This window comes from Hyla sarda, chromosome 10 (genome assembly GCF_029499605.1).
Source record: "Hyla sarda isolate aHylSar1 chromosome 10, aHylSar1.hap1, whole genome shotgun sequence".
Classification (NCBI taxonomy): Eukaryota; Metazoa; Chordata; class Amphibia; order Anura; family Hylidae; genus Hyla; species Hyla sarda.
This window is the reverse complement of record NC_079198.1, coordinates 119699786-119712709: the sequence shown is the minus strand read 5'-3', so window position 1 is coordinate 119712709 and position 12924 is coordinate 119699786. Positions and strand designations below refer to the sequence as shown.

General features: G+C 41.6%; 1 protein-coding gene across 4 annotated transcripts in view; it reads right to left on the bottom strand.

The window, feature by feature from the left end:
* Positions 1 to 672: 672 nt before the first annotated feature.
* The window catches only part of CASZ1 (castor zinc finger 1), a 308192-nt gene continuing 295940 nt past the window's right edge, over positions 673 to 12924 (bottom strand). For 3 of the 4 annotated variants that reach the window (XM_056543806.1, XM_056543804.1, XM_056543805.1), the window contains 13 exons: positions 11185 to 11357; positions 9954 to 10771; positions 9609 to 9720; positions 9394 to 9457; positions 9123 to 9277; positions 8917 to 9039; positions 8493 to 8810; positions 7967 to 8165; positions 7659 to 7830; positions 5823 to 5971; positions 5511 to 5730; positions 4891 to 5175; positions 673 to 1802 (listed from right to left, as the gene is read on the bottom strand). In XM_056543806.1, coding sequence (XP_056399781.1) covers positions 685 to 1802; positions 4891 to 5175; positions 5511 to 5730; positions 5823 to 5971; positions 7659 to 7830; positions 7967 to 8165; positions 8493 to 8810; positions 8917 to 9039; positions 9123 to 9277; positions 9394 to 9457; positions 9609 to 9720; positions 9954 to 10771; positions 11185 to 11357 — 3906 coding nt within the window. In that variant the 3' untranslated portion in view covers positions 673 to 684. The remainder of the gene's footprint in view (positions 1803 to 4890; positions 5176 to 5510; positions 5731 to 5822; positions 5972 to 7658; positions 7831 to 7966; positions 8166 to 8492; positions 8811 to 8916; positions 9040 to 9122; positions 9278 to 9393; positions 9458 to 9608; positions 9721 to 9953; positions 10772 to 11184; positions 11358 to 12924) is intronic. The other variant, XM_056543807.1, reaches the window with a different exon arrangement.

The window sequence follows — 12924 nt, the reverse complement described above, 5'->3', positions numbered from 1 at the left end:
TTCTCCTGGCTGCTCTTATAAGAAAAGTCCCATTTTCTTTATACCAAAACAATGCCAAAATAAATAAATAAACCAGAGCAATTGGTGCAGAGGAAAGTATTCTATATAAATATTTATAAAATAAAACAATAGCTTCCCGGGAACAGCCCAGAGAGAAACTGGAAGAACAAGAGAGAGCCTCATCACAGGGCACCCAATAATGCTAGTCAATAAATACCCATCAACCCAGCCCATCTGACCTCCTCCCTTGCCATAACCATATTAGAGCTCCCCTATTATTGATGATAAAAGAGGAGTAAAAGTACTTTCTTTTCTCCTCACCCCCTCCTACCCTTAAGAGGTTTATACAAGGACTTCATATCACAAGGAGTCAAATCCATGTCCTTTGTCCTACTTGCTCTCAAGCACCAGTGTGAGTGGATTGTAATGGAGGAGGCCAGAATAGCAGAAATGCCCCCTTTAGTCCTATGTAACTGATGACTTGATTGAGTCCAGTGTTGCAGAAGCTGCTTTTGTTAAGGTTCATATTCCTTCACTTGTTCTTTGAGTCTTTTTTTTTTTTTTTTCTCTTTTATGCAAACTTTTTTTTTTTCTTCCTTTTTTGGCGGGAGGGGGTTATGAGTAAAGAGAGTAGAGTAAGGCCCTCAAAGGGGATACTTATAAAACCTTCAGTTCTGAGTATTGTTAGGGGGATGTTTGGAGGTTCAGTGGAGTTTTGGAGGTATCACAGTGGTTAGTGGAATCCCCAGCACTTTCTTTGTTGTCTTTCCTTGATAAACATTCACCATCAGGCAAGGAATCCTCAGAATCTGTGTTCAGATCTTCCTCATCATCATCATCCTCATCTTCATTAATTTCTTCATCCTCCTCTTCTTCATCCTCGTCTTCCTCATCCTGAGACATGTCATCATCAGCATCTCTACAATTAGCCATCTGAGTGTTTTCCCTAAGGACACTTTCAGCCCTATCCTGTGGTTTCTTGCTAAGGTCCAGAGAGTCATTTAGGCCCACCCCTGCAGCATTTTGCAGGAAGAGAAGGGAGTTGTGAGTGTCTGTGCTCAAATTCAGGGAGCTGTCCAAGTTCACTGGTGGATTTTGGAGGTCATAGTCAACACTACATTGAGTCGACCCCTCTAGCCCAGGAGAGACTGAAGGTAGTTCCCCCCTTTCCTGTTTCTCATGCTTACGCTTATGTGAGTCCATTTGAGACATTCCCACTACAGTGTGCTTGCAGCTGGGATAAGTGCAATGAAAGTGTGAGCACTTTAGCTTGTACTTGCATTCGGGCACCTCACAGTCAACACTGGAACTAAACTGACAGAAGCCTGCAGCACTGATGACATCCTGCTTTCCATGATGCTTACGGTGAGCAGTCACCTTCGTGCTGTCAGTGCAGCGGAAGCCACAGCGCAAGCAGTGAAAATGTGTGCTATTGCCAGAGAACTGGCAGTCAGGGAAACTGCAGCTGAGAGAGGATTTAAAACGCTTGAAGTCGTCAAGAACCAGGTTGTCCACTCTGTCATGGTGCTGTGCATGCTTATACATGTGGGTTCGCCCACAGAATTTGTAGCCACAGTTTTCTCTGGTACAGTGGTAGTGAGTAACCTTTAGGGAAAACTGGCATGCCGTATCCTTACAATCTTCATACAAGTCATAGCGTCTGAATCCTTCTAACATCATCCCTTCATCCAGCATTTTGCGTGAAGAAGCGGTCTTCCGCCGTTTGCCAAAAGGCGACATATCCTCAATGATCCAGAATCGTTTTTTGGCTCCAGAAGCTGTTGGCATTGTAATGGTGTTTCCTATGGAGACAAAAAAGAAAAAAATTGTGTATAAAGGGGCAGCACTGTAGTTTGTCATTTAAGTTTTAACTTGGGAAAATTATTTCAGGTACAAAGATTTTATAGGAGGCAGAACCTAAACCTGATACCTAATTACTGGTTGCATAATCTTTAGCAGCAATAACTGCAACCAACTGCTTCCTTTGATTAAAATCTCAAATAATTGTGTACACCCATCACATTTTTATTAATATTTTATATATTTTCATGTGACAACACTGAAAAAAATTACAATCTGCTACAATGTAGCACATTGTATCACAGCCTGTATAACAGTGTATTATATTGTGTCCCCTCATAATAACTACACAGCTATTAATGTCTAAATCTGGTAACAAATGTAAGTACACTCTTAATTGGAAATGTCAAAATTGGGCCTAAAGTGTCAATATTTTGTAAGGCCACTGCCTTAAGCCTTTTGGGTGTGGAGTTCACCAGAGCATCACAGGTTGCCACTCGAGTCCTCTTCCACTCCCCCACATTCCTTTTGAGGATGCCCCACAGATGCTTAATAAGGTTTAGGTCTAGAGTCCACTTGGCCAGTCCATCACCTTTACCCTCAACTTCTTTAGCAAGGCAGTGGTCGTCTTGGAGGTGTGTTTGGGGTCATTATCATGTTAGAATACTGCCCTACGGCCCAGTCTCCGGTGGGGGGGGGGGGGTCATGCTCTGCTTCAGTATGTCACATTCATGGTTCCCTGTAGCTCCCCAGTGCCACTCATTCAGGCCCAGACAGTGACAATGTTTCCCAAAGACAACCTCTGGAAATTATGCTGAGCACGTGAACTCAACCTCTTTGGTCGACCATGGCGAGGCCTGTTCTGAGTGAAACCTGTCCTGTGAAACCGCTGTATGGTCTTGCCCACTGTGCTGCAGCTCAGTATCAGGGTCTTAATAATCTTTGTATAGCCTAGGTCATCTTTATGTAGAGCAACAATTCTTTTTTTTCGACTCTTTGCGATCAGGTGCCATGATAAATCCCCATTGACCAGTATTAGAGAGCGTGAGAGCGATAACACCAAATTTAAGACACCTCCTCCCCTTTCACAACTAAGACCTTGTGACTCTAATAAGTCACATGGCACTGGGGAGGGAAAATGGGTTATTTTGAGGGAACAGCATTAAACACTGTTATACAGGCTATGTGAGACTCTGCTGCTACATTGTAGCAGAGTGTAATTTCTTCAGGGCTATATTTATATTAAAGAGGATATCTTGAAATAGAACATATTTCGATTTCTTCCAAAAACATCACAACCCCTGTCCTTAAGTTGTGTGTTGTATTACAACTTGGCTCCATTCACCTCAATAAAACTGAGCTGCAATACCACACACAACTTGAAGACAGAGGCGGCGTTGTTTTTGGAAGAAGTTAGCTCTGTGTTTCTGTCCCTGCATAACCAATTTAAATATAAAAGGTATGTGCAAACAACAGTAAAAGTTCAAGTAATATTTAGACAAAAGGCCCTGCTTTTATGCAGGTCTTTGCTTGATTGGCTAGTAGACTCCAATGGAGATATGGGTTATGGCTTCAGAGTAATAGTTGGAGGGATCACAGTGATCAGACAACCACTTTCTCAATAAACTAAAGCTACTAAATTAAAGAATGAGTGTATGTAACCACATTGATCATGTACATGGCAAACTCTTAGCAACATTTTCAATTAAAATTATTAATATTAACTGCATATACAATTGCAATATTTTTTGCTTATCTTAAAAGGTTTTATATCCCAATAACTATTTTAGTGGTTAGTGTCAAATTTTGGGAACCTGAGTCCGAGGGAAGTACCAAAGCAGAATGGCTTTGTTATGTGAAAGTTGGATATTTATCTCAGAATAAAGTGTTTCCGGTAGAAATAGTAAGCCTCTAAAGGCATTTTGTAGTGTTCATGTTTTAATAAGGATCTAACATGGGAATAGCTAGTAATGTGCTAAGAAGTCAATGTGGCAGTGGCTGGCATGGGCAGCATTGCGTAAAATCTAGTAAGGGTGCATTCACACCATTTTTTCTTTAAACAATCACCGGATCCGGCTGGGAAGTGTCAAAACCGGGCACTCCCGTATCCCAGCCATATCCGGCTCACATCTCATTCATTTGAATAAGCCGACTCATTTTTGCCTTGTATCCAGTTTTGTGGCCCGACTGTGCCCAGTTTTGACAATTCCCACCCGGATCTGGTGACTGTATAAAGAAAAAGTGGTGTGAATTCACCCTTACAAACTGGTGTGTTCCAGTTTTAGGAATGGTGCCAAGTCATAATTAGTGACTCAACATAGAATTAACCTTGTTACCAATGGCTGCCAACAATTTATTTTTAAAACTGCACAGGAAAAATGAATTATGGGCACTGGTTGTTAAGAGCCATTCGTTTTTGTACATGGACTAATGTCTCTTAGCACAATGCAAAAAAGGTGTGTGGATGTTTAGTTATGTTCTGAGTGCTGATTTTGTATATATCTATTGTGTTTTTTTTTTTTTTTAAATACCTTATTAGTTTGCAGTGTTCAAGGTATGTCCGAAAAATGGATCTTAGTCATATTTAAAAGTATTGATCTTTTGATTTTTTTAATGTGATAATACAAAATGGAGAACATCACCTATCCACAGGATGTTAAGATCAGTGGGGTCTGACTGCTGGGACCCCACCAGTATCCAGAATTGGGGACACTATTTCCCCAAGGCTACAGCGAACGGGAGTCTGAATGGAATAGCTATTGAGCATGCACCCATGCTTTTCTGCTGCTCCATTTAAACTCACATTCGCTGTGGTCTTAGGTCCACTCTTCTTGCTGTTGGTTAGGTTTTAGCAGTCACACTCCCACTGATGTAGCATTTACCACCTATCCAGTGAATAAGTGATAACTGCTGCAGGCCAAACACACATTTAAAGCTTTAAAGAAACGCCTGTAGACCTGCAGTATTGTTCAATTTCACATTGACATGTTGAAATTTTCAAATGTTGAAATAGATATGTTATGTAACTGTCTGGTGGTGGACTTCTGCACATTTCTTTGACTTTTCATTTTGTAAAAAGCTTAAGGGTACCTGCTGCATCTTGTACTAGTGGAACATCGCTTTTGACTGGAGCTGGAGTAGCTATAACTGGTGTAAAAGTTGGAGCGCTGCTTGTTGGCACCACAATGCCCCTGCTGACCCCAAGGCTGGCAGTGATCAAGGAGTATGAGACACAGGATGGAGAGAGCAGGAACGGTAGGGAAGAGAGGGGAGGCCTAACCAAGGCAGGCGGAAAGGAAGGAGCATGAGGCATAGCCGGTGGTGGAGGTGCATTGTGGGTGAGAGCGTCGTCAGAAGCAGAAGGGACCAGGCAGCCTGGAGAGTGTGAAGAAGCAGGAAAACAGAACAGAGAAAGGAAAAAAGAAACAGAATAAAATGAACCAAATAAGAAACCGAAGAGAGAAAATGATGAGATGAAATGAAACACTAAACAGAAAAGGGACATCCAGACTCACAAAACTTGACCATATAGATGAAACTTGAAATGGAGGGGGTGATTACTTTAGTTAATACAAACCGACAGGAAAAAATGTTTAATTCATGTCGTGTTAATTGTTATATTATGTGCCCTGGTTACTTTCGAGAAGTCGTACAAGTTATCTAACCTAAGTAGATTAAATATAACAGGATTAAAAATTGAGCTCTCTTACCTGCATCAGCACTTTCATTGCCCACTGGAGTACTGGAGCAGCTGCGATCAAGGTTGGAGGACTCTGAGGACATCCCACCGGGGCTTCCAAAACCAGTGTAGTCCATGCACTCATCAGTCTCTGTGTCCATCATAGTTTGGGATGTGTTCTGTAATGAAGGATTTTCTATAGAGGATGGACTGTGGGCTGTGCTGCCACCCATGGGAGTATGTGATACCATCTTAAAAAAAAACAGCACCTGGTTACAATCTGTTTGGTTATCAGCATTGTTCAATAGCAATTAATGTCTTAAATATATTTCTATTGATTTACCTGGCCAGGTACCCGGTCAAAATTCTTTCCCAACATTCTCCTCATGTGTTTGCGGGCATGTGATGTCATCTGGTGTTTAAGGAGGAATGAAAACTGACAGCCCTCCCGAATACAGTGGAAGTGACTATTCACCTGATTGTATTTACATCCTGGGGACAAATGTTCAATGTTATCATATCATAGATTAGAATAACATGGTCAGTGTGAAAAATCTTTGTATCTATATTTACTCATTTGACTTTCTTTGTAATCTGCTCTGCCTGCCTAGTATTTCACAGATTCAGATTGATAAAATATGTTTTCTTTCTTCTAATTTTCTGACCGTTGCTTCTCTAGCAACCGGAACAAACAGGTGGAGGGTTTGGCAGGTGAGGACTTGCAGTCACCATGACAGCACTGCCTGACTTTGTAAGCTGGCCTGGCACCTGTAACTCCAAAAGGTGAGCAAATAAGAGCAAGAACCGTCTCCTGACATCTGTAAGAGGACACGGGACTGGCTCGTGTATGTTGATACTGATCACCGTGGTTACTGCAAGCCACTATTAACCTGGGACATAAATACTTTATGAGTTAACAGGGTGAGGTCTTCTGTTTTGTTTGTTTGCAAAGGTTTTAGTTATGCAAGAAAACCAAGAAAAACGAGGGACTACATGGTGACTAATATTTCCCAGTTCTTTTTCTGTTACTTTAAAACAATAAGTTTTGTTGTCAGAGGATTGTTGCAGTAGTTATGGAGCTTTTAATGACAGACAAAAACATAGTTCTATAAAATATTTGCCTGTAGCAAAGGGGTGAGATGCTTTAATGCATTTTCTGAATAGCTTTTTAGACAATTTGTAACATACAGTGACCCCCTGACATACGATGGCCCCGCCATATGATCATTTCAACATACGATGGCCTCTCAGAGGCCATCGCATGTTGTAGGCAGCATCAACATACAATGCTTTTGTATGTCGGTGGCCATAGCATAAATGGGTATCCGGCAGCGCAGACTGCTTCAGCTGCTGCCGTTTTAAGGTGTCTTGTGTACTGCGGTGAGTGTCACTCACCTGTCCCGGCGCTCCGGACAGTCCTCTTCAGGATCCCCTGCATGGCCGTCACTCTCCATCACATCGCCACGCATGCCGTCCCGTCATCCAACAGGAGCAGCGTGCGCAGCGACGTGATAACGGCGATGAAGAGCGACGATCCTGGGCAGCGGTGACGGTCTAGAGCGGCGGGGACACCCCGGGGATGCGGCGACAGTGATGGAGAGCGACATCCAGGGCAGCGGTGATGGTCCAGAGCGGCGGGGACACGTGAGTATATCTTTTTATATTATTATTGCACGGATCCCTCAACATAGGATGGTTTCAACTAATGATGGTTCATTTAGAACGAATTACCATCGTATGTTGAGGGATCTCTGTACTTGCAGTAGCAGATAATTTTTTTCAAGGTATATGAAAGAACTGAACAAGCTGATTGTAGATTTAAAAAAATCCTGCCAACCACTAAGAACTGTGTACTTGGATGTAGCAGTGAACAGGAGGACAAAATTATTAGGCGAGTAATGGGTCTTTTATCTCATGGCATTTATCTCCCTTGACCTCTTTAACAACAACCATAAACTGCTGTTGAAATTTGAGTCCCTAGCTTAGCACATATAGATTCCTAAATCTTCTAAAACTGATTGCATTTGTTAATGTAAGTGTATCTTCTAATAATTAGCATTAAACATCTTCTTTTATGGCCTATAAACCTTCTTTTTCCCCTTAAATTAGTCAGCCTGTTGTTGCAACTGTTTGTTGATGTCACTAAAATGACATTGGTTCCCTCCTAGTTTGTACATACCCATTCTGCCACATTCTTCTCTCTTAGTAAAATATTTGAAGCCATTTGCTGCTCTTCTTTCTGCCTTCTCATGTTTTTTCACATGCCATGGAAGCTTAGTGGTTATGTTCGTGACGAAGTAACAGCTGGGCCTCAAACAGTGGTAGTGTCCACGCATCCTGAACTCACAGTGCTAAAGTTAGTGAAAAGCAGGAGAGAACAAATGGTTTATTAGACCAACTAAACTTCCAAAATAACTTTATGTCCTGGGATAAAATTTGTCAAGTTTAATAGTTTGGGAACTTGTCATAGTCATGTCATATACATACCTGGTTAGGGCACAGACACTGCAGGGAGTAATATGCAAACTGGTCTCGCACATTCACTAGACTGTTGTTGGGGTTGATGTGGTCCAGGCAGTGTGACTCTGCTTTCCCTGATGTCTTACAAACATACTTGCAGTTTCCAAATAGACAATGAAAATGAAATTTGTTTGCATATTTGCAGTCGGTGGCCAGACAGGGATCACTGCAAAACAGATAACCAAAGAAAAAATGCATAAATGCTTAATGGAAGTATTTACAAGATTATTATAATTTTATTGTAGCCCAAGGTTTTAGGTTGAGTTTGTTAATATATGCTTCATATGTGAACAGATATACATGACACGGTAAATTTCCATCACAACATTTTGAGCATTGATGCACTAGAGAACATTGTGCCAAACCTCCTGTGGTTACAAAACAGTTTTCTGTGCTCTATAGAATTCACAGACCTTCATAAATGTGATTTTGCAATATATTAAAACATCAAATTCTGACATAAACATAAAAGCTGCTGCTTTATTAAACTCACTTCTCATGAAACTGTAGGAATCCTGGCTTTACTTGAGGTTTAGCATTTTCAAGAGAAGTCGTGGCCATGGGAGAAGAGGCTAAACTGGGAACCGATGCTGGTATTTGGGGGATTTGCGGTATGGATGATGCCAGCTGTTTCCAGGCTAGTAGCGTTGGTGTTGATGGGACAGCAGCAAGGCACGGAGCAGGAACCTCACATCCAGGTGTCAGAGTTGTAGGTATAGGAGGTGATGCAGACATCGGGGATACCTTACAGTCTCCTGTAAAGGAGATTTCTGAGCCACTTTTTGTTCCTACATCAGTCCGAAAATGAAAGCTGCATATAAGACATATACATTAGAAAGTGCACGCTTCACTGGTATAGAGCAGAAAATCATTCTACGTAAAACATGTAGGTATGTTACTTTAGTTTAGTCACTTACTTTGCATGTTTTATGGCTCCATCCTGAGTGCTGAAAAGAGCTCCACATTCTTCCACAATACAGTGAAAATGCAGTTTATGCAGGAAATCACACTGATGGTCACAAACATCTGCTGGATCGAATCTAATAATACACAAGGAAATTTTACTATAAAACAGACACATTTACCAATTGTATACAGCTTGTCCTTGAGATCTGCATGTTACCTGCGCAGGTATGTCTTCCAAGGCTCTGCATTCTTTTCACGATCAAGGGCCTTCATTACTTTGCCCAGATAATGCGTTGACTCCCCAGCTCCAGAATCGCTGCTCTCTGCGTCTGCTTTTAGACTTAGCGAGCTCCCTGCATTGGAGTGTTGGATCTGCCAAAAGAAAATATGTAAAACCGTGAGCCAAATCTGTAGAAAAAAATAAAAATAATTCTATGCAAGGCTGTACATGAAGCAGCAGAACTGGCACCGATATTAAATGCTATTACCTTATTCCCAAAGGAGGGATACAGCGGTGGATCACATACTGTGTCTTGACCGTTGGGCTCATTACTATATAAGAGGAACACACGTGTTTAAATAGAGGAAGTTGTCTTTGAAAACCATAATAAAGTTGAAAAATTAGAAAACCTAATTGCATTGTTTTCCGCATTTGATTGTAGATTATAACAAAAATCATAACATTCCAGGAAGCATTTCCTACCTGTTCAAACTCAGGTCTAGACTGTGCTCCTGAGAGCTGTTCTGTAGTGTTCCTTCTGCATCTGAAGTTTCTGTTTTGATGCTAAGGCGACCTGATGGTTGACCATTGCCCACTGCAAAATATAATTCAGAAAATAAGTAAAGACCATGTAGGAGAAGTCACTACAGGTAATTACATACAATTATCTAAGGTTGGTCATGTGTGCCGCATATTGAGAAGACAGCCCAAATATCATTGTGGAATACTTTAAGAAAACAAGCTATAAAGTACAAATTGCACATATTGCCTGCGCAGTATTTTATTTGGAAAACGTGTGGTGTAGGTAATCCTGAAAGAGAAGCTCACCTGCTTCAGGAGAGGGGGACTGCTTGAGTGCTGCTGCTGCCAAACGCGCCATCATTGGGGAGATTAGACCCTTACTAGCAGAAATCTTCTCCATAATGGATGTAGCAGCTGGGGAAGTGCTGTTTTGATCGCTGGCCCCAGAAGCAGACTGTGGAGAAACATCTGGAGCAGCCACAGGCATTATATTACTTGCACTCAGAGGTAAAGTGGTGCTTCCACGGCCACTCATGATAGGAAAGTATGGCCCAGTACCAGCAGGAAGTGCTGCGCTAGAAAGGGCTAAAGCCAGGGGCATATTCGTAGGTAATGACTGGGAAAGAAGAGTGGAGATCTTTGTTGTCGGTGGAATGGTGCTGGTGGATTTATGAGTTTGTGGTGAAGGTGCTTCAGACACAGTTGGGACTAGGGATATGGAAGACTGCTGGCTCGTAGGGGAGGCACTCAGACTAGAGTTCTTGCTACTCATAGCAGAGAAGTCAATGAGATCATCATTGCTGGACTCTTCCAGGTCATTGTCCTTTCCTCCCATGAGGGAAGACGAGAGCCCGAGCACCCCTGAGCTACGGATGTGTCGCCTCTCATGTTTGCGTTTATGTGAGGTCATCTGGCTGGTGGAGGTGAATGTGAAGCCACATCCAGTGCGTATACAGTGAAAGTGGTTGGTAGCCTTGCTGTACACACACCCCTCATATTTGCATTCCTCGTATTTGTAAAATTTCTTGAATCCATCTTTTGCATATGCATCATCTTTTATATGGTAGCTTTTGTGCTTCTCTATGTCACACTTATTCTTAAATGTAAAGCTGCATCCTGGACGTCTGCAAACAAATGAAAAGCATTTTAGTCATTGTTTTTTTTTTTTTAACTTGTTTTTTTTATTTTTTTTTTTTATAAAAGCACTAGACCAATTCAGTGATTGAAAAATAATGAACCTATATCTACATAGAGAACCAACACAGACAGTTCATGATGATAATGGTACTTCTTAAAGGGGTACTCCGCTGCTCAGCGTTAGGAACAAATTGTTCCGAATTCTGGAGCCGGGAGCTCGTGACATTATAGCCCCGCCCCCTCATGCTGTCGTGCCCCCTCCCATAGACTTGCATTTTTGGGGGGGGGGGGGTCTATGACATCACAGGCTGCTGGCCCCAGCGTTCGGAACAGTTTGTTCCAAACACTGAGCAGCGGAGTACCCCTTTAAGCTCATCTCCCAATTCTGTATACAGCTTACCTGCAATGAAAATGGGTGGTTTTCTGCCCATAGAACTGGCATTCCACTGTGCCACAATCTTCAGTGGCTCGGAAGCGCTGAAAGCCATCATTAATCAGCTGAGTGTTCTTCTTATGGAAGTTTTCATGTGTCATCACATCTGAGGTGCTTGTGTACACTTTGTTACATCCCACCTGGGAAATAGAGCAGGTCACCTTAATGCCAAATGGTTCATGTTATGAATACAAAAACAAGACTGCTCAAAACAATGAAGCATAGATTTGATGCCAAGCACTGTATTGCTTCAGTGTGCGCATATGTGTGTGATATATTCAGTCCACAACTACTGGAGAAGCACGCATGTAAACTTTTACACTTATTTTCTTTTGCATACAAAATATCACTATATTAGGTAAAGGGAGAAGAAAAGGACAAGATATTATTAGCGAGGGTCCACAAAACCGCAGCTGAAACTGTATTTGAATCCTGTAAGTCCAAGCTCAAAGTCATCACGTCACTAATGGAATGTTCAACTTGTCTTCTCTCTGGCATCTGTCTCCAGGCAAACCGGGCAACTTTGCCATATTGAGTAAAAAAAAAGTGCGGAATCTGTAAATGCGGCAGCTGAGTGGGGAAAGCAAGAGCCAAGTGCCAGGGTCTGCACCATCTCACAAGTGAAAGGGGAAAAAAAAAATAAAAGTGCCTCCCGTGCCTTTCCCTATTCACTTCTGTCCTGCTAGCAGGTTGACGAGAACAGACAATAACAAAACCCTCTGACAAATACCCAAAACGAAAAAAAAAATCTCCAGCTGTTTGCTGTACAAAAGCATACTCACTGTTGACACCTTGAAAAAAAGCAGAACCCCACCATGGGATCAGAAAAGAAAAAAAAGAATTAAACAAAAAGCTACAGAGGAATAATTTGCAATGTGGCACTAGGTTCTAAAGCTTGAAAAATGTGGGCTTTATATAAACAAGGACCTGAAATTTATCCACACCAATTATGGACATAACCAAAGTGTGTCCTACACAAATCTTGTTGCTTCAGCTCTTCACACCTTTAAATTTAGAAACCAGCAGCACTGGGCAGATACCCCAAAATTTACACAGAGGTATAAGGAAACTAACTGAGGATGTGGGGAAAAGCCATTATAGTATCACTACAATATATCATGTATCTAGTAAATATCCTGAAAACAAAAAATATCCAGCAAAATCAAAAGTATATATATATGCCAATGTATACTGCCTCGAAAAAAGGCTTCATTAAAAGTATGGAGGCCTATGGATACCTTTAACTTTATGTTGGGGTGTTCCCAGTATGCTGTATATGTTCAACTACACACACCCTGACTTGATATTTAAAAGAATTTTGTAGGGAAAAATTCTTTTTTTGTTACATGCCTTCCCTGTGCACTAAAAAAGCCTGCATACTTTCCTCCCTGGCTTCCCTTGCACTGCTGTTAAGTCTTTTTGTCCCTGCTGTGGCCCTCCTCTTCCTCCTTTCCAAGACGTTTTGTGTGGGCAGGAAACCCCCACTTAGCCCAGGTATTGGCTGAGTGGGCAAGAACTGCCATTGGAAGGATGAAGAAGACTACTGTGCATGGGGACTGGTGGACGTGGGCTTTTTACTTTCAGTGCAAAAGAAGGCATTTAACAAAAAAGTATTCCTGGGAAACACATTTAATAATTATATAGATTTTTCAATAATTTGGTTTTTGTTGCATTTTAGCATTCAGAATTGTGTATATATATATATAT